We start from the raw sequence: 22,772 nt of genomic DNA on the forward strand, positions 1-22,772 counted from the left end.
GGGGGGAGGGGGTATCAACCACGAGGGAAACGAGTCTTCTCTCCTTACTGAGTAAAAGTAATGGCAATTTCTCGACTTCCATCCATTCTCCGGAGCCCATAAATGTAGGAATGTTGGACTCTTTTTACATGAAAAGTTTCGTCGTTTATTGAATACAGGGTTTGAGGATGTTTTATTAGTTCAGGGAGGATTGTTTGAAGAGTTTGGCGATTGGCGGGGGGGGGGGGGGTTAAGACGTTTGGTTCGGATGATGGGTGGGTGTCGTGGGATTATTGTGATTGAGAGTGGGGCAAGTGGAGGGGAGGGGTTTCTTAAATTTCGGGGTTATACTTCGGAGGACCGTGGATTGGGTATCAGTTGAATTATGATCAGTATTGGATGGCTGTTTTTCTCGAATTTTAGGACATTGGTGTGGTTGAGTGGTGGCTTAAAATTTAAGACATCGGAAGGGTCGTCGTTGGAGGATCTGTTATCTCCGGCGGGAAAGTTCAGTTCGGTTGTCGTTGAATCGTCTGCGCTTTTGTGATATTCCGGTACCTGAATTTAGGCGATTTTTAAGGCGTTTAGAGATACCTGATTTTAAGTCATTTTGGGATTTTTCAGTTATGACAGTTGGTTGTGGGATAAATGCCTGGGTATTCAGTATCGGGGGCGATTTTTGAATAACTGGGGGATTATTAGGACTGTCTTGAAGGAGGGTGCTTAAATTTTAAGCCATCAAAAAATGTCGTGTACATTTGAGTTTTATTTTTAGGCATTATTATTATCACCACTACGGAGACTAGGGTCTGAAAATACTTCTGTTTTCACTTTTAAGACGTTCATGTACCTGAATTTAAGTCATTGTTAGTGCTTTGAATAAATGGGGTTAATGTCTTAATATCATGAAATAACCGAATGATCGTAATATTGGCTTAATTGGCATTTTCACTACGGAAACTAGGTTCTTGAGACACTTCTGTCTACATTTACAATCATGTACCTAATCATGTGTTTTAATCAGGTACCTGAATTTAAGCCTTTCTTCTTTTCTTGAATTAAGATATTTGACAATGAGATTAATGTCTCAGCATCGTATGTCCCTGATGATTGTCGATTAACTAGAGGAAGAGTGAGTAATTTAAGAAAGTCTTAAATAAGATGACTTAAATTTTAAGACCAAAAAATTTCGTAGTCATCAATTTTTATTTTCAGACATACGTATCACACCACTGCAAAGACTAGGCTCTTAAAAAACTTGAGTTTTCACTTTTAAGACGTTCACGCACCTGAATTTAAGTCCTTGTTACTGTCTTAAATGAATCCACTTTCCAACGGAATCGACGTTCCAGTCGTCACACAACCATCCAATTCTTCAAAAACATCCAAATGAACTTCTTAAATTTAACGTCTTAAACTTTAAGACCTCCTTTTACCGCAGTAGTTCCCAAGACATAAAAAATCCCCATCAAATAAAAAGTTTCCCCTCTTTATCTGAAAGTTTCTCTCGTTTTCAGTTCTCAATAAAATCCCCCACAACTATCAATTTCCTCACGTCCTAAATAAAAATTTTTCGTTCAATGTAATCAATTTTAAATTGTCCTCAATGAAAGCCTCAACAAATGACGCCCCTAAAAACTCCCCCATTGTCTCCAAAACGTCAATTGACGAGAATTAGAACACCCCGAAGCGACGAAGTTGTCCATTGTCCTAAATTCAGTCAGCAGTTGCCCCTCTCACACTGACACACATACCATTATCCACAAATGTTCTTTCATGTTACCGCAAAAGTGTGCCGATGTTTGGTTGATATCTTACGTGCCTATATTCGCACAGCCCCCGCGGGCGTAAAGACAGATAACAAAAGACGAGGGATAAAACTCGAGAATGCTAAGCTGTGAGCTATACCTATATCGATTCAGAGACCTGTATCAGGAGGGGTGGAATCTCTGTTTGCATTGTGAACTGACGATAAAAATAAAAGCTGTTGGGNAAAAGGGGGGGGGGGGGGGGGGGGGGTTGATGGTCCGGTATGGTCATAAAGAATGCATAAAGTTTCCGGCGACTGCACCGTTGGCACTTGCGATTGTCCATCCGGGGGTGAAGGGTTTGCCACGAGAGGATAAAAGAAATAATGAATAAGTGGAAGGCGGAAAAAAACGCCAGTGGGCAGAATGAAACGTAGAAAAATGAGGGAATTGTGGAGAATAGCAAAAAAAATGGAGATGTGCGGGGGTGAAAGGCCGGCCTGGAGGATAGCCAAAAGTCTTCAGTACTAGAGTTGATGAGAAATTTCAACGCTTGTTATGTCGGGGTGGATCTTGACAATGAAAGTGGGAATAGAGTTTTAGAAAAAAGGATTTGCGGTGGTTTTAAGAAGAAAACATTTTTTTTTGTGCAAGGTTATGGGTGAAGGCTTTATCCATAGGTTTCATCCTAAATTCAGGTTTGGAGCAAGGGATTAATATTTGAATCTAAATTTAATCTTGGGATTGATTTGTGGAAGAGTATCGATATGGATATAAAACTATATTGATAATTCAACTGAAATTCAGGTCGGGGGTAAAATTCTGGCTGGACCTAACTTCAGGCATGAGACGGATTTTCAAAATTAATTGAGATATAGATATTTGTTATCCAAATAAAAATTCAGGTTTAAAATGAATTAATGTCACAGCTTAAATTGAGAGCTGAGCCTAAATTTAAGACAGAACCTGAATTTAATCGCAACCTAAATTCATGTTCAAATACGGAATCTAAGCCGGAACCGAAATTTATCTCTACCTGAACTTATGCCTCGAAATTAATTATGTGAATTTAAGATTAAACCTGAATTTAAGAATGAGCCTGAACTTGAAACTGAGCCTGAATTTAGGCCTGAACCTAACTTCATCCAGACTTGACCTCGTGTCTAGAAGTTCATAATGTAGATCTGAATTTAAGACTGAACCTGAATTTAAGCCAAATGCAAAATTTATCTGGACCTGAATTTATATCTGGGATTTCATGCTTTAACCCTGAATTTAAGACTGAACCTCAATCCACATCTGAATCCATATTTAATTTAGTAATATTTATTTCACACAATAATTTCTTTTCATCCACAAAAAATAAAAACCCATCGCCGCTAAATATGGACCTGAATTTAAGACTGAACCTGACTTTAAGCCAAATGCAAGATTTATCTGGACCTGAATTCATATCTGAAAATTCATGCTTTGCACCTGAATTTAAGACCGAACCTCAATCCACACTTGAACTAATGTTCAATTTAATTCTATTTATTTCACTCAATAATTTCTTTTCATCAAATAAAAATAAAAAAACCCTCGATAACGCATCCCGGCTGAATGTTGACAGTTTTCGTCTCATTTGTACAAAAACAGCGGCATCTTTCCTCTGAGCAACATGAAAGAAAAACTTACCGGCTTCTCGGGTTGTGCCGCGGGTATACATGGTATCGGGTGTTGCCATGACACCATGGAAGGTGCACCCCAAGCGTTCAATTCACCCCGGCCGCCTTTTCAAATCCCTCCAGCCCCTCGATCCCTCCAGGCACTCCTCGAAATTACGTCACTGCACTCTGCCGTCACTGTTGAGACACTTTTTCAATCGTTTTCTTGTCGGTCTTCGCTATTCTTTCCTTTCTTGCATATCATTTATGGGAGGATATTTCCACTGTCTCAATGAACGCACTTTGGCAAACGCACATGGGGACTCGGGATTTGGAGGAAGCCAGACGTGGGCTTTTACTTTTATGACGGCTTTTTTTCTCCGCGGAATGTACTGCCAAGAAACATTGAGATTTCTACGGCTGTACAATGGGTAAGTAGATAAATACTTCGGGAATGGGGGGGATATGGAGAGTTTCATTGCATCGTAAATATTGGGGGGATAAATCTCTTTGAGTCAGGGGTATTGCCGCAATTTCAAGATCATTCTTCTTGGGTTGAAATCAAAACAAGAAGTAATTTGTCAAGTTATAAATCTGGGGATTAATCTACTTCTCGAATGATTTATCTGGATTTAATCAACTTTATTTGGATATAACAGATGGGTTTATTTGAATGAATCGTTATAATACTTTTATTCCATCATGAGGATGTCTAAGTATTATATCATTTACAGTTTAATGATTAGATGAAATTTGAGATGGCGAAATTTTCGTAATTACATTTGCTGCAGCACTCAATCGGCTCCACAAAAAAGTTTATAACAAAAATTTTGCTATCTCCCTCAGATTCCGAGATATTGATTGAAAACTGGTCAGTAGTCAAAATTCACTTATACCGTTTCACCACTTCGCTACTGAAATGTTTCCCGCGAACAATTGCTACTACGAAAATCATCAGGTTTTGGTGGAAACTTTCTTTTCCTCCACAAGTAAATTGGCTCAACACGACAAAAGATGTCTTCAGGGGAGCACATAATTTTTCCGCTGAACTAATTTTTTACTTCAAACAGTCCTCAAACGCCAGTTTTCGCTGATGAAGATCATAATTAATGATGTACCACCGCACATGATTAATTTCAACACTCATATCTCGCCCGCAAGTTTCTCCGACTCCATGACGCACTCCCGCATCACCTAAGAAGAACCCGCCACTCCCTGAACCTCGTTAATTATCATTTGCCGCGCCGTTTGCCACTGCATCGAGAGCCCCGGCCGTGAGGGGGGGGGGGGTAGAGAGAGGAGAGAGAGAAGTGAGCGAGGAGCGCAGAGGTGACGTGGATGAATAGTTTTGCGGGTGGAATCCAAGGGGGCTAGCACGGCACGCCGGGACACGCATTGCCAGGGTGGAGCGAGGGGGATTGGCAATGCTATCTCGCTCCGATCGACTCTTCATCACCGTCTATCACCAATCGCAGGCATCAATTGTCATCGAGTGCTCCGTCATTGGGTGCATCTAGCCGTACCCCGGGGGCTCTTCCCATTTAATTTCACGTCGTAATGACAATTTCCGGAACTAGTTCGATGGATAATATAATTGAGATAATATAATTGGGGACAATTGAATGGGGGCATTTCAGCAAATTCTGTATATGGGCTTTCATAAATGTAATAATCAGGATTTGGTTTGATTATTCGGTAAGTAATCTATGGAATTTTAAAATTGTTCTTCCCAAATGTAGGTGATCAAAATTTAATTCGTACATCAATTTTTAGAATTTTCCAATTTTTTCAATAATCAGTTGTCCCATGAACACTACAACAAGTGGCAAATTGCTTTTGTCTTCATATGGAATAGTTATTTTTGTAATAAATTAGCAATTCTACGGTACATAATTCATTGTTTATTTTTAGTTATTAAATTGAGAGATTTATTTTTAAACAATTGTGTCAGATTTTCAATTTAGCTGAATGTTATCATTATCATTATTCTTATTATCGCTTTGTTTTATACAACCGATTGTCTTTTTTGCGGTCCTATCACTCCCCTCCCCCCTTTGTTGCTTCACGGGCTGACATTCTCGGCCTTATCACGTGGCATTTACTTCAGGAGCTATATTTCCTATTCACGTTTCGGTGTTTATATTTTCGTTCAACGGTTTCCTAGTTATTGAAATTGGCTTTTTCATCGGCTCTGCATTCCACAGGTTTGTCGTCTACACAAGCCACGTCTAGGCCGTTGTTGTCGATTATTATTAATATATAATGGAAAATTCGAAATTTGCAAAAATCACCATAAAAATAAAATCACCAGATACAGCTATCGTAATTATCGTTCAATTTCGACAGTGTGGTATTGAAACTAACATTTTAAGCTATCATTGAATTCATTTGAAGCATGATATCTCAAGATATCAACGGAATTCCGATTTTCAAAAAATACAAAAATTTTGCTAATTTTTGTATAAATCAAAACAACGATTATTGCTATCGCCTTCATCTTCAAACTCGGTCAAGAGGACATCCAAATACTTTTTCAAGCCATCATTCAATGGATTTAGAACATTTTTTTTAGTTATCATGGGACAACCGATTTTTGGAAAAATTCAGAAATTGAAAAAATTAGTTAATGAATTGAATTTTAATTAATGTGGATCGACAGGGCTAACCCATGGCTACATTTGGTTGAATTCGCATGTTTGGCACGAAGAAAAATCATTTTTCAACAACTTTTGACAAACGATTTTTTTTTGGCACAAGTAAGACTTGTTTGAGGGCTCTGCTATTTTCCTCCCAGTGCAGCACGGATTTACCCGAATGCAAAGACACGAGTCTGAAATCAATGAGAATGCAACAGCGAAAAAAAAAATTCATCCCGAACAAAAGCGAATGCAATTCCTCGACAGTGAATACCGATACCGCATGCTAATTACCTCCTGAAGTTGAAAAAAAAACCGGCAAAATGACAGACGCACGAAAACTCGATGCGCATGTTGACGTAGGGAGTGAGTTATTGAAACTGGCAGAATGTGTGGCATGGAGTGCACTACACGACGAATCGATGTGGAACTATTGGAAGGAGGAAATAGTCCCTGTAATTCGAAATAATCCTTCACCCCCGCGCCAAACCCGGGGAATTCCGTTTTTCCGATCACTCCCCCTTCCCTTGACTTTTCAAACGAGTGTTCTGATCCAGATTAGATCCCATTTATGAACAAGGAGAGAAATATTCAGTAAAAATTACGGAACAATTCACGTAATCCGCAATGGAGATTTGTTTTCCGGGAATTTTTATAGGAATGGAAGAGAAGAAGTCTGAAACATTCAGTGAATTTTCAGGTTCATCACCGAACAAAGTACGAAATTGTCACGTCATTTTTCCCGAAGAAGTGAAATCTTACAGAAACCTGTCGACTTATTGTGCCTCCAAAATCAAAAATTCTCGAACGTTCAACAATTTTTATGAAGCTGGTGAGTTATTTCTACGTTCCGTTCCGTAAAATTTCTCAATCGGTGGGGAAAAATTACAGAACGACTTGTTCTCACAGCGGTGAGTCATCAGACGGGTGGTTAATTTTTACGGAACGAATCGTAGAATTTACGGGGCGATTCGTACAATTCCACTTCCGACTCACACTTTTTATTGAATTTTGCTTCGCTCGCGGATTACGTTTCGCAACGTAATTTTTCCGTTTTTTTTCTGGTAATTTTTATTTAATTTTTCTCACCGTGAAGATAGGTCCTGAATAATTGCTACGTTATTAGATCCGTCGTGCCAGCAGTTCTGACGTCGTTAATAAATCAGATGTAAGTACTTCGCTCTCATTCAGATTTATTTTGCCTGACAGCCCATGACGAAGGCGCTCCCCTTTCATTGCACCTATGTCTGATAGGCGTGTTGAAGGTCAATTGATGCATTACGATGAGGAGCTCGATGATGTTGAATGAGTCGATTGCGTCGGGGGCATCGATTTGCGAAAGGACTGCCGCATTTGAAGGCGAAATAAATTATATTAATGAGCTGATTTTGTCATTTTTTAAATATATCTGTTAAATTTTTTTGTGTACGCAAATATGAGCCATTTTTAGTGTCTCAAATTGAGAATATTTCAGTAGTTTCGCTATTTTTTCTCCAGTGAAGTGCTAATAAAAATTTCAAAAAACAAAACGCATTCGACAGCAAATTGCTAATTTATTACTCATTTATGAAAAAATGTTTTGTCCACCAAACGTCTTATTTCAAAATGCACATTTTTGTGTCTAATGCTTCAAATGAAACCGTCTTGAAGACGCTAGTCTTAACAGCGGAAGCATGACGTTTGCAGATACTCTGGGACTTTTGGGTGCAGTAGAACCAGTTTTTTATTATTAATCCACAAATATGGAAGCCCTCCCCCCAATAAGTCCGGCCTCACATGGGTGGAGGGCGGGACGCAGCAGCAAAAAATGATCTAAATCATACACAGAAGAGCGCCGTGTAAAAAATCAACGATAGGAACATGTGAACTGTGCACGTGCTACGCGGTTTTGAGTTACGGTCCCTCATCTCGGATTTCCGCACATACACCGGTCCAGCTGACATCCCTGGTGTATCTCGAAATGCTAAAAGAAATGTGTGCAGACGGTATCTAACATCCGTCTCTCTCTGCATTTGAAAAAAAGATGAGTCGAGAAGTCGTAAATTGAAGGACCCTCTTAAATCTCACTATTTCCAAAGGGCGGAGATCAGTAAATCGATCATCTCGATAACACGAATATAAATTAATGTTTTCTCTTTTAGAAATGAGATAATATTCTTGAAACGAGTACTTACAAAAAAAAATCATTTGTTTTGTGGTTTTTTTAGTCTAGTTTAGTTTCGCTGAAAAACTATATGTTCCACGTGAGAATATTTCATGGAGAGGAAAGATTTACTTGAGGTAAATTGAGCAACTTGGTAGAAGGAAATGCAACATATTTCACAAAAATTAAATTTGTGTCGTGATCATCAGAAATATCCGTAGAAGAATTCGGACTGTTGGCAGGAAAAAATATAATCTATTGTACGATAATCATTTGATCTGAGAGAACTCCACAGGTTTATACTACAGAAAGAATCCATTGACGAGGAAAGAATATTTTTTTCCCAAACAAATGTCCCCTCGAAATTATTTAGTTGTGACAATAACACAGTTATCGGCAAGAAAATGGCAGTTTCCTCTTGAAATTATCATTTGTTCCATGGAAATTATAAGTGTTTATTGGACAATGATATACACTACTCAATAACATTCACACGGAGAGAAATATTCAATAAAAATTACGTATCTTTTCCGTAATTCCGGAGTGAAATGTTGTTGTAGGAAATTTTACGGAACTGTCACAGAATATTTCCAGAGCGTTCCGTAATTTTTATCTGAATCTCCTGTGAAAAATTACGATACCTTCACATAAATTTTCTGAGTCGATTCCGTAATCGGTGAGCGAACTGTGAGTTCCGTAATTTTGACTGAACATTTCCCTCCGTGCACTTGATAAAACCGGAGCCTCATATAATTCTCTGTAGACCGAATGTATTTACCCGAAAGATATATAAATGTCTCACGACCACAATTACTGCTACAAAAATCATCATGTTTTGGTGAAAACTTTCTTTTTCATCCACAAGTAAATTGATTCAAAAAATGGCCCAAAAAATAGAAAATTTCGGATTTGACTCTCACTTTGAGCCGCTAATTTTCCCAGTGTTGGCACTCCGCATCACTCCGATTCCATTGTCTCCATGTACATCACAATAGTACACAATTTTTTTCCACTCATTCAACCGTGGGACGGAGCAGCCTGCATGGACACCCTCCGATACCGTCCGGAGAGAAAAGTAAACGTGTGGGGCGTGCGCGCGAAAAGAGCACTTGAGCGACATTCGATTGAGTGTGTCCACAAAAGAAACAACAATTTCGGGGCTGAAGAGAAAGAGCCCCAGCCGAAAGCGTTATGACGCGCGTTCATACGTCCGCTTCCGTCCCCCAACATATTGTCACGAAATTTCTTCATATCGTGTCCCCTGTCACATAATCGACTGTCGACGGGCGGTATCTCTTCTCTCTCCTCTCATGGTGTACTGTTCTGCTGACAGTTTTGAAGCACCTCTCAGACGTTTGCCAACGGACATCAAAGAAATGCTTCCGTGCCGCGTAGGAAGTCCATTTTATTATTATATCATTTTGAGGGGAGGAGATATTCAATTCAGTTCAAGAGAAAGTGAGAGAGTGAGAGAGAGAGAGAGAGAGAGAGAGAGAGAGAGAGAGAGAGAGGAAGGCTTTTGATAAATTCGATACTTTTCTCTCGGTGCAGCCAAAAAAAATGTGCAAAATAAAGAAACAAGAGTAATATCTAAAGTTTCACTTTAATCGCAAGACCATTTTTCCCTCCATCTCACTGACACTTGGTGAAAAAGTTGCTCTACCCGCTATCTCTCCCCCGAAGTGTCAGACTCGGGGCCGCAGAGTGTTCCTCGCCCTTTGGCCCCGCGAAAAAGGACCGCTCACACAAGAGTTTTGTATCGTACATTTGATGTTCTTTCACAACGTTTCTCACAACATCATCATCTCTGTATGTACTTTGGTCCAATATTCACCTCTTTTTCATACTCGTACCTATTCGTGGATTTTGCTTTGAGAAAAACTTAGCGGCTCTCACGGAGTTGGGCGCGAGAAGAATTTTCCAGGGTGACTTTCCACTCAACCAAGGGATTAAACATTAAACGAGGAAAAAAAATGAGGGAAAAACATGAGTGTGTCGAGGCCTTTGACGACTTTTCGCCCTCTGCCTATCGCTACCATCTTAGAAAGTATCTTCCATCTGCCGTGTTTTTTGGATTTTTTTTTAATGGAAAATTACCAGTAGGTTTTGGAGATGTCTTTAGGAAAAGGAGACGTTCAGACAAATTTAAGGGATTGATTTCTTTATACAGAGTGTCCCAAAAAATCCTTGTAAAATGTGCGGAGACTTAGGGTCAAATGGGGCTCAAATGAAAGAATGAATCTGATGTTCGGCTACGAGAGTATAGAAGCATTTCACCTGAAAAAAAATAGCAAAAGTACTTGGATACCCTGAAGACTTGAAAATGTCAATTGAAAACTTCAAAATTTCAATGTAACACTTGCAAATCTCAATTTAAATCCTCTGAAAGTCTCAAATTGACACTTAAATGTCTCAAGTTGAGATTTCCAAGTCTCAAATTGAGGCTAGAAATCATTTATCTGATCCTTTCGAAAGTCTCAAGTTGAGATTTTTAAAAGTCCAAATTTAAGATCTTTCAAATCTCAAAATGAGGATTTTTTCTGGATCCCTTTCCATCAGTTAAATTTCTTTACTTGAGACTTTTCGAAGACACTGGGGTTTACAGCGTATGTCACACCAATTAATCCTCTGAAATTTCTTTCAAGACATCGATAAAACTCAGATTGAATGACAAGTAGCGCAACCAAGCATTCCGAAAAATCATGAATCCCATCAGGGCATTTGTTTTATCGTCGCGACCGGTTATCACCCAGCCGGTCCGATTTCGCCGAGTCGACTTCTCAAATCGGGCCCGGAGGAACAAGTTACTGGCTGAAACTATAAGAGCCATTGGGACAGCAACGTAAGGCAGAAGCGAGAAGAAATGTTGTATAGGTAGACAGCCTGCCGGAAATCGATACTGGCGTGCCACAAAAGACCGTCGGTTGAATCGCGAAAGGGGGACGACGACGTCATGTTTGATTACGGCCCCCATGCCACCGTTTTCGCACCCTGGATTTCATATAGAAGGCTCAAGTAACGCAATACTGTCTCTCCATGCGTCACATCAATTGGACACAGATGCACTAATACACGGTTTGGATTCTTTCCACTTGTATTTGGACTGTGCGTCATGGGTGGATTGACCGAGGAGGAGATTTGGGATCACACGAAGCCGAACGGTCCTCACGATGGATTTTCGAGACAATTTCCATTGCCGGAGGCCATGATTAATTCAGCATTTTCGCTATTTCGAGTGGTTTGAGGTAGAGAGCAAGTGAGAAATTTCCTGTGTTAGAGCACAGTTAATATATTTTTGATAATAAATTAGCAATTTTATTGCGAATGGAATTTTTGTGACGATGTATTTTATACTGTATTCAATGATTCATTGAATTCAACATTGCTTCAACGGAGGTAGCCAACATCGCCCCAACATTACCCCAACATTGTCCTAATATTGATAGCTGACATTGTCCCAACCTTGACATCCAACATTACCTTGACGTTGACAGGCAACATTATCCCAACATTGACAGCCAACATTGTCTTAATATTGTCACCCAACATTGCCCCAACGTTGAGAGTAAACATTGTCTCAATATTGACAGTCGACATTGTCCCAACCTTGACACTCAACATTATCTTGACGTTGGCAAGCAGCATTATCCTAACATTGGCAGCCAACATTGCCCCAATGTTGACGATCAACATTGTCCCAATATTAGAATTGTTCCAACATTGCCTTAACGTTGACAGTAAACATTGTCCTATCCTTGACATCTAAGATTACTTTGACGTTGGCAGGCAACATTATCCCAACATTGCCCCAATGTTGACAATCAACATTGTCCTAATATTGGCAGCCAACATTGTCCCAACATTGACAGTAAACATTGTCCTAACCTTGTCATCCAACATTACCTTGACGTTGACAAACAACATAATCCCAACATTGATAGCCAACATTACTCCAACATAGGTAGCCAACATTGTCCTAATGTTGGCAGCCGACATTGTCCCAACGTTGATACCTAACATTACCTTGACGTTGGCAGCCAACATTGGAACGAACTTCTCGAAAATTTTTTATATCCGAGTTTGTTTTTCCTCCTGTAACCCAAACTCCCGAATGAAAAAGAAATGCCAAGCGTTTTTCACGGAGCGACAGTTTCCCCTTGTCATCGCCATAACCGAGTTTTCTATACACTCCACCGAAAATATGAAGAAAACCTTGACGCCCTTATACACCGCTTCGTTTGCCAGACGGTGGCTCTATACTGAAAGGTGACGAGCGTTTTACCGGCGTTTACGACAGCTTTACAACTGTGCTCAGAAATAATATGCTGGGCGTTTTCAATGTTACGCCCGACATTTGTTATTCCAGCCAGTAGCTGGGGGTAACGAGAGTGCTAGAACGGATTTTCCAGTGTTTTCGAGTAATTATTTTGACGGAGCGTGTTTGGTGTTCACTTTTTAATCTTTTTTATTGCATTAAAAAAATCTCATTTCATTTTCTTGAGCTTCACCGGAAAAATTGGTGAATGGAATCAAGACACTTCCAATTTATGTATTTTTTCTGAGATCTTTTCTCGGATTGAATCAATTTAGTTGTGGACAAAAAATAAAGTTTCCACTGAAACATAATAATTTTCGTAGTAGTAATTGTTCTCGTGAGACATTCATATGTCTCTCGGGTAAATACATGCGTTCTACAGAGAATTATATGAAGCTCTGGTTTTATCAGGTGAATGTTATTGAGTAGTGTATATCTTTGTCCAATAAACACTTATAATTTCCATGGAACAAATGATAATTTCAAGAGGAAACCACAATTTTTTTGGGGAAAAAATATTCTTCCCTCGTTAATGTATTCTTTTTATGGTATAAACCTATGGAGTTCTCTCAGATCAAATGATTGTCGTACAATAGATTATATTTTTTCCTGCCAGCAGTTCGAATTTCTCTAGGGATATTTCTGATGATCACGACAAAAATTAATTTTTGGGAAAGATATTAAATTTCCTTCTGTCAAGTTGGTCAATTTTCCTCAAGTAAATCTGTTCCACTCCATCAAATATTCTCACGTGGAACATGTAGTTTCTCAGTGAATATTCAGGGACAGGTAACCAATGATTGATTAATCATTGTCCAACAGCGTCACCCTTTCCGCCCCCCGTGTCGCCGCATCCAGCGAAACCACGAATTATAATTCACGTCGTAATTTCCAGAGGTGGCGACGCGAATTTTCCCAGCAATTCTCGTTACAATCCTATAGGGTGGTAAAACCACTAATGCCACTTCCATTATAACGTCACTTTCGTTCTGAAATTCGCGAACGACCACTACATGACTCTGGAATCATAGTGGCGGGAGGATGCCGTGGGGAAAAAGCAAATGCCATGGCGTATCATTCTGTCCCCAAACCGTTGTATAGTGGAATTGTACACGGAGAAAAAAGTTGCGGAAAAAGTAGAATGGAAATCCCGTAAAAATTACGCTGTTTCACGTAATTGTGATTTATTGCTGCAGATTCGCAGAAATCACTGGCATGTAAAAATTGCGTGCTAACACGTAAAAATTTCGCCATTATAATTATTCAGAATTTCACGGGAAAATCGATGAGAACTGAATTTCAGTTCAATTAGTCCCAGAAAATTTGTAGAAATCAGCAAAAATTCCGGTAAACATATTCCTGAATGTTCAGTTGATTTAAAATTCATCATACTTCTGCCCAGAATTTTCATTCATTTTTTCTGATTTTTCGAGATTTTTTCTCATTTTTAATCTGCTTCTTAACCCCGAAAAATTTATTTTCTCATTTGTAGTATTTTTACACTTCTAGGTGAATTATTATCAATAATGCTAGACTTCCGATTGGGCCCCAGCTCATCCAGAATGGTTCCACTCATATTACCTGTCGTTTGGAATTCATTAATTTTTTTTCATAGAATGGTATTCAATTCCCTTTTATTTGTTGGGTGAACTTCATGAAAATTCGACGCACGACAATTGTGCTCATGAGAACCGCCTTACTTCCTCCACTCGTTCGACATATCCGGCATGTTCGAGTTCTCATGTTCCATTCGAGATTTTCCCATTCTTTTTTTTAGAATGTAAAAATCAAGTTATGTTTCTACTATTTAATTGCTGTCGACATTCTGTCATTTCGCCATTTCTCCCCCGCCCAATATCAAAATTAGAATCGACATCGTAATGGAAATGACACCAGGGATTATCGTCACGATGAAATACACAATACCCGAAAATTATTTCGCTAAGCCAGGATGCCCCGTCATCACCCCCATGGCATTGTGCAGTCCATAACTCTCCGCTTACCCCGAGAAACGCTGTATCAAAAGTCATACAGCAATAGCTAGGCGTCGGTCATATTTCACTCTCACATTTCCGCTCCTGCAAATCGACGGTTACTCTCCGCACAATGAAACTAATATCCCAGAGGCGGGAGAGAAAAAAAAATCTCACCTTGGCGTCAAATATTCAGAATTGTAAGCGTTTGAACTAGTGGGTGGTAAAAAAGGTGAAAATAAAATCGAGAAACAGTGAAAAGGTGGAAAAATTGTGAGTGAAGGAAAGGTAAAGCCTTTGGTGTGCGCCTTATTTTTCGTCTACAAAAGCTTCCCGCTTCAATTTCGCGGGGAATGGAATTACAGGAGAGGGGATTATAGCATGGGTCGGATAAGGCTGCACGCCAGTGACGAAAGTTGAACAATACAAAACGAAAAAGAAATTTGTGCGAGTGAATAGGAAGCGGAATAAGCGAGGGAAAGGTCACGAAACTTGGGCTGACGTGTAATTTTCTCCCCCATTCAACGTGAAAAAATCTATTTCTATAGATGAAAAAAATGTTGGATCAAGAGTGTGAGAACTAGTGTCTTCGAGGCGTCTTAATTTAAGACATTGGAACAAAAATTTCAATGGTGAAACGATGTAAATCGATTTTGACTATTTTGACATTGGCAGGCAACATTGTCCCAACGTTGGTAGCCGACATTGTCCCAACACTGTCCCAACAGTAGCAAACGACGTTGTTCCAACGTCGGCAGCCAACATTATCTCAACGCTGGAACCCAACATTACCCCAACGTTGGCAAACGACATTGTTCCAATGCTGGCGACCAACATTGTCCCAACATTGGCAGCCAACATTGCCCCAACATTGGCAGCCAACATTGCCCCAATTTCCAGACCGATCTAAAAATAGCATATTCGAACTCCTGAGACCAAAACTAGTTATCCTGAGCCAAAAAATTGAAAATGTCGGATTAGACGAATGCAATGTATCCAATTGGAAGCAAAAAATGATGATAATGGTACAGAACAATCAGCTTACCAGCAATTAATGCTTGGTTCCACATCTTGTTATGATCCTCATTCTCCCCAGAAACTCGCAACATCATAATTGCGATCCAATTGAAACTTCCGCACTGAAGAAGGCTTTTACCACTTTATTATTTATTCTAATTATTCATTACGCAGGCGAGGGTACAACTTTTCCGCAGTTGTGACGAGATGGCCGACTGTTTGTGAGAGAGTGGTGACGAACGAGGAATAGAGGAAATGGATATAAAAAAAGTGAGGAGTGAGGCGTCAATGAAGTCCTGCCACAATGGCCTGGGCCTGTTATTTCCTGTAAATGCCACCGAATGCACGCTGAAAGATGATGCATTTCGTTGGTAATTCTTACCTTTCCGTACAACTGCTACATTCAGTTATTATGAATGATAATGAGACAAAGTTCTCCTTTCACACCAACGACATTGTCGATGTGTACCGAGTCGTACAGAAAATACTTCTTTTGTGTGTCATTCTCACGCATGTGTGACAACTTCCCATTTGTTGATTTGTCGCCAATTGTGCGGGATTCGAAGCGACTAAGGGTCATTATACGTGATAATTATCAACGTGAATTTATGTGTGTGATCATTACAGTTGAAAGTAATTTTTGCGGCCGCTGCAATTAGAAAACTAGTGTCTGAAATTGAGACAGTTTCGGCCTAAATTTCAGTCATTTTTAATGTCTCAAGTTAAAAATCACGTTGAAATTGAACCCAAACATTTTCCAAACTTTTTAATAATTATTCATGATTAATTGGCTATCAATTCATCCTGAATTAATAATGATAAATTATCAGTATAAATATAATAAACATACAGTTGAAAAATGGTAATTGTACCTCAAGCGAACTTTGATAGAATCTACCAAAAAGATAGAGGCGCGCAGCGCTTACTCATACAAAACTGTCCATAGACAGTAGCAACACCTGGAGATGTGGCTTCATGATTAGATACTGAAATGGCTTATATAATGTAATCTTCAACACTTAAAAATGCAGCTGAGAGGTGGAAATTATATCAGAACGTATTGAGACGTTAATCAAAGCCAGATAAGATAATCAAAACAAACTCCAGATACAAAATCAATTGTAAATATTGAATGTTTAGGAAAACATTACGTCACAATTTCCGAAAATACAATCCCCACTCTACAAATTGCGTAACCTGCAAATATCCCATTCACGAAAAACATCGCTCACCCCTCCCCGTTTGAAAACTATTTGCATGCTCCGTTAATTCAAAATCATTCGCGCAATCAGCGCTACCCGAGGCTTGATTACGGATTCAATTGTCGAATGGAAAATGATGAATCTCGGTGATGAATAACGAGTGGGAAACAATTGATACAGATGGATTCGTTACCATAACCGAAAACCTGACAAATTCATGTTTATCATTCCCTCAATCATGCATTCACGAATAATTCGTGCCTGTAATTTTATACTGTATTCAATGGACTCTGTCACATACCGTTGAATGTAACTTGTTTAAAACTTAATTTCACTGACGTACAATATGGTCTCGTTGACGTTAAATGCTACAATTTCGTTAGTCACTCAACCGGAAATCTGTCTAAAATGGGCGGCGGGAGGGGGGGGGGATGGTACCATATTCCGGAGCCATTAGGGTACGTCTTGACGGTGTAATTACTGTCGCCACGCGTTTTAACACAATTTTATCTCATTGTTAATCCCAATCTTCGTGAAATGGGGTTGATTACATTTTACGGCTCGTTAAATTTGAAATGTCCATCGATTACCGCTAAATCGGGGAACTTTTGATGTTATTATGTACCGACTGAGGGGTATATCGATATATCGATTGAATCTGTTTTATCATCGGTCGATTATGACAGAATTATTGATTATTAGAGGTGTTGAAAATTAATTTTTTCTCATTTTTTGGTGTTGAATAACAATTTTTTAATGAAAAAATTACGAAATAAATGAAATTAAATATTGAATAGAATGTCTAGACTTAAAATGGTCCGAGGGGCACAGCGATCTATCAGGGGACTCTGTTTTACCATCAGTTGATAATTATGAAAAACATTTATTAGAGGATGTTAATGCGGTTAGAAAGCAGATGGAAAAATTATATTAACAAAAATTGATACATTATCTTTGCAAGAGATATTTATATAATTGAAAAAAATAAAATAGGTGAAAATAACAATCCCTTGAAATGAATAATTCCGCTGATAATTGAACTTGATAAATGTTTTACTAAAATTAATGTCCGATTATAATGAATTAAATTGATGTTTCGGGCAATTAAATTATTAAATTAACGAACCGCTTCATAAAATTTCTAAATTAGAGACGTCTTCACGTTATGATGCGTCTGATGTACCGACGGATCGATCTATCGATCAAATCTGTTTAACTACCAGTCGGTAATAAAGAAAATATTGATTACCAGAGGATGAGAATGGTAATGAAAGACAAAGAGGGAGACATGCCTGAAGGGGAACATCACGAATGCCGTTGAAGATCGAATCGGATTCCTCAGTAATTTCTTTTCGGTCGGAGGACCAAAAAAATGATGTTAGGGATCTCTTGGGTCGAGGCGGATCACGTGTACTTCGGCCGAATTTTTGGATTGTCGAGCGTATTGTTGATTCTCTGACTGAATACTCGGGGTTTCAGTGATCAAGGGTCTTGTCCTTCTGCTTTTTCGACCTTCTTCGAGGTCGATATACTCACGGGTTGGTTCAGGGACCAGTAGGAAGCGTCCTTTTTGCGGCTCTGCGATACATCTGAGGGCGATACATGTGTGTGGAGAGGGGGATGTGGCAACAGTGCACTTGTGAAAACGATCTCGCAGGAGTTTGTGCTCCGTAGGGACGAGTTGGAGAGCAAGCATACCTGTGCGGTATTACCCTATTGTGGGTGGTTCGGGGAAAGGGGGATTCGTATAAATGTATGATGTGATTCTGGTGATTCGGAGGAAGTGTTGATATTAGGTTGAAAGGGGGTTGAATAGAAGAATTAAGTTTGTTAAGCAATTCATTTCGTAAAGATTTTTTTTTTTTTAATGGGATTCTATATTAAATTTTTTTAGTGTCAGTGCGGACACTAAAAAACGGTAAAAGTGGTTGATTGGGGGTATCTAGAGTGAATTTAGTGGATAACATTGGGTGAGGGAAAAGTGCGAGATTTCGGTCGAGCCGGTGATAATGACTTGACGCGGTCGGCCTTCACTGAGAATCACAACAAAGTACACGTGAGTATTTACAAATAAAACTACACCTGAATATTTTTAGTTTGGAGGAATTCTTGGGATAATTCAATAGAAGAATTAGTGTTTGAAATTAAGATACTGTTGTTTCCTCTTTTAGGACTTTAATGTCGGTAAATTTAAGTCATTTTTAGGGTCTTAAATTTCCAGACAGTTGAAATTTGATGAATAAATACTTCAAAATGCTTCTAAAATCCTAGTGCATATGCTGATTTCAAATGTCCGAATGGATTATCAGGCTGGGAAAAATCGTCACCAATGTCCATTTGACTCGCAAATTAAACGCGCCCTCTAATGAACTATTAATCCCGCAATTGGCAACAATTCCCTTTTAATCGGTTTCATTTCAACCGGGCTTTTTCCATTTAATCTCCACCTGTGTTACACCATGGGAGACTCACCACACTGTGGATATGTTGGCGCGGATGACGCGGCCAGTGTACAAGGTATTTCGGAACCATTAGGCACTGTCATCGGTCACGAATTCCCACCGATCCTCGGTAGTGTTACTACTCGATACCATTCCCTCACCGATCAATTACGGATTAGGGGGCCTTAATGGTATCCCATTGTATTCTGCGTTGTACCTATTTCACAGGGTTACCCCGTTCAATCATCAATTTGAATTAAATAACAGTTTCCTTGTATAGCGATTCGATTTGTCGATGAATGCGTAAAGTGGCATGAGTCTAGAGTTTCAAGGAATTTCTAAGATTTTGCTCTTAAAAATGCGATCATTAGACATCTACCGGAAGAACTGAGGGATTTTCATGACGAATAAAATGGTTTTTAAACTAAGTAGCGCCCCAACTTAAGCAAAGAGAGGCTAACACTAATAAGAGAATTGAAGCGGCTTAAAATTCCGATCTCAAATTCGATCACTCCATTGTTGAAATCAATAAATTCGAGAGTACAACTGTAAAAATATGTTAACATATAGACTAAAACTCAACCCATAGTGTAAATAAATCATGTAGATTTGAGCACTTTAAACAATAAAAAAAAAAAAAACTAAGTAGCGTAAGACCTTTCGCTCCCATCCACAAACGTCCACATCCTGAGAACTACGACTCGTAGATATGTGAGTTGAAAACCATTTTATTTGCTATGAAATTCCCTGCATTTGTCACACTGAATGTCTCGATGACTTGTCAATAGTTTTCGAGATATTTAAATTGACACATTACTGTGGGCATCGTATTCCCTCCATGCGCAGTGGTCGACTGCGCAACTTCCGTTGGGTTTTTCTCTACCACTAAATTTCGATAACGAGAGCCAAGATGTTTACATATCAATAAATGCCAACAGAATAAGTTGTATATATTTCGTTATGATGATAAATTGATTGATTCTTTTCTATCAAATATATTCTATTGAATATTTCTACTGATAAAAAGCACTGAAAAGCTGAAGGATTCTCAATAGAAATTGGCGAAGAGGTTGGGAGCACTCGCCGATGACGAGTGAAGTGATAATCACACATCGAGAATTGTCATCAATTCATTTGAAAAAAGCTCTCACGTCTAAAAATGAAAACACTAAGAGTAGACAAGAATCGGGAATATTCAAGGGATTTTTATGACGAATAAAATGGTTTTTTACTCGTGGCTCCATGACGTACAATCCTCACGAGACATTTATCAAGATGAATATTTTCTATTGAATAAAATTTTACAAAAAATGGCCAAGAAGTAAATATTTACCCCATCATATTCTTCCACATCCAAAATCCTAAGGAGTTTTTATATTCATCTCCATATTTCACGCTTTCTTTTCCCTTCCAGACTGAGTAAAAATGGGCACTAGAGCAGTCGGCGTAGGTGCAAGTACAAGTTCAATCGGTGTCTTAGGTGAAGCCGGTCTTGCTGGTGTTCCCCGGCTCCTCGAGGACTTGGCTAGACTCTCAGAGGACAAGGACTCCGCGGACATTGTTTTCCTTCTCGGCAGGGATGAAACCCCCGTCTACGGTCACCGTATAATCCTTCAAGCCAGGTCAGTCCAGTGTTGCTCCCACGGGGATTGCTCTCATCCTGACTTTTCCACTCTCCGGTCAACACACACACTCTCTCTCTCTCTCTCTCTCTCTCTCTCTCTCTCTCTCTCTCTCTCTCTCTCTCGCTCTCGAAACTTGGCGCGGAGAATCGGAAACTTATCAACTTTTCAGATCAGTGGGATTTTTCGTGGAGAACTGAATATATTTTGTCGCGAAAAAGTCTTCTGGCTTCAAAACTTCGTGAGCATAAGTTGCAGAGAAAATCATGATTATTCTTACTATCCCTTTCTTCTATCCAACCGATTGTCTTTTTTACAGTTCTATCTCTCCCCTCAGTCCTTCCATAAAATGTTGATAGAAAATTTTATTTACACATACTTGAATGAATTTGAAACATCACATTTGAAGAAATCATCAGAAAGCTCACTCTCAGGGAAATTCATGAAAAATTCGAAATTTTCAATAATCGTCATAAAAATCAAATCAACCAATATCGCTATCGTAATCATCTTTTAACTGCGACTTAATGGCATTGAAGCAAACGTTTGAAGCATGATATTCAAAGATATCCCCGGAATTCTAATTTTTTTTAAATCCAATATTTTTGCAAATTTTCAAATAAATCAGAATAACGATTATTGCTATCGCCTTTATCTTCGAACTCGGTCAAAAGGACATCCAAGCAAATTTTTAAGCCATCATTCCATCAAGTCAGAACATTTTTTTAGTTATCGCGGGACAACTGATTTTCGAAAAAATGAGAAAATTAAAAAAACTAATCGACGAATTGAATTTTAATTAATGGCGATCGATGGGGCTCAACAATTCCTTCCATTCATTAGCGAACAATTGACGAAAATCTTTGTCACACACACACACGTACGGACGACGTTTAAAAATTGCATTGCCGGATTTTTTAGATTACAAGGATTGCTTCCATTCGGGAGCAAAAATACAGCAGATGAAACCAAAGAATGGAGATAATCGAAATTACCCATTCACAGGTACTAATGAAGATCCTGAAAATCCAGTCTCGTCCATTCCACCCCATCAGCTGCCCCCGAGCCATGACAATGCCAACAATCAGAAAGGCCCGGTAGCTCCCCCCCCNCCCCGGAACGGCCCGCGAATTTCGTAGATGAATATTAATTGAGCCCCTATTATGAGATCCAAATTGATTCGAGGAATTGTAATTAGTCGAGCAACTTTCCCATCGCCACTTTCTCCACTCGTGAGTTCGTTTCCCCGTCCCTCAGAGTTGAATGTCGAAAGGCTTCCGATGAGATTTTAGGGGTAAGAAGGGTCTTCAGTTAATTGCTGGAGTCAATCGCACGTACATTTTCGTCACTCCTGGAGTGTCTGATATTTCAGATGCCTCTCCCGTCACCGTGAAGTGTCGGAGAGGGAGGGCTCGTTCGATCTGTCTGTGAGAGTTTCTTTTGTCCGTTGGAGAACTCTTCGTGGAGCACTTGATACTGAGAAAGAGCTTTTCGATAAATGATGGCGTATGTTCGGAACGTGGAAAACCCATTCAACAGGCGGGAACAATGGGCTTGAGGTTGTCATCTCGCGCGGCGCGATGATTGTGGCAGAGGTTTTCGTGGAGATGATGAGGGGCTGGGGGAATTTTGTTCGAAAATAATTTTTTTGTTGTAGATGACTTGTGATTTGTGTCATTACACTACACTACAATAGAATGACACTTTGGGCTCCGGTGAAAATTTTTTTTTCAGTTTTCACTTTTTCCACATATTTTTGGGAGTTCTGAACAGCCCGTCGCTTAAATATTTGGAATCAACGTTCACCCGGCTAAAAAAATCGATTTTCGCGAAAGTCGACTTTCCCCCTGGAAAAACGGAAAATCTGACCCTTTGAAAATCTAAAAAAAAATTTTTTTTCAGTTTTCACTTTTTTCATATACTTTTGAGAGTTCTGAATAGCCCGTCGCTTAAATAGTTGGAATCAACGTTCACCCGGCTAAAAAATTCGATTTTGGCGAAAGTCGACTTTCCCCCTGGAAAAACGGAAAATCTGACCCTTTGAAAATCT

General features: G+C 39.3%; 1 protein-coding gene across 3 annotated transcripts in view; it reads left to right on the plus strand.

The window, feature by feature from the left end:
• Positions 1 to 22,772, plus strand: part of LOC107036834 (kelch-like protein diablo) — a 122,900-nt gene that overhangs the window by 87,588 nt on the left and 12,540 nt on the right. For 2 of the 3 annotated variants that reach the window (XM_015255042.1, XM_015255044.1), the window contains exons 1-2: positions 18,037 to 18,715; positions 20,515 to 20,722. In XM_015255042.1, the coding sequence (XP_015110528.1) occupies positions 20,526 to 20,722 (197 nt within the window). In that variant the 5' untranslated portion in view covers positions 18,037 to 18,715; positions 20,515 to 20,525. Of the gene's footprint in view, positions 1 to 18,036; positions 18,716 to 20,514; positions 20,723 to 22,772 lie in introns of those variants that run through there. The other variant, XM_015255043.1, reaches the window with a different exon arrangement.

The sequence above is a fragment of the Diachasma alloeum genome, unplaced genomic scaffold (assembly GCF_001412515.2).
Source record: "Diachasma alloeum isolate Michigan unplaced genomic scaffold, Dall2.0 Dall_scaffold_00211, whole genome shotgun sequence".
Taxonomy (NCBI): Eukaryota; Metazoa; Arthropoda; class Insecta; order Hymenoptera; family Braconidae; genus Diachasma; species Diachasma alloeum.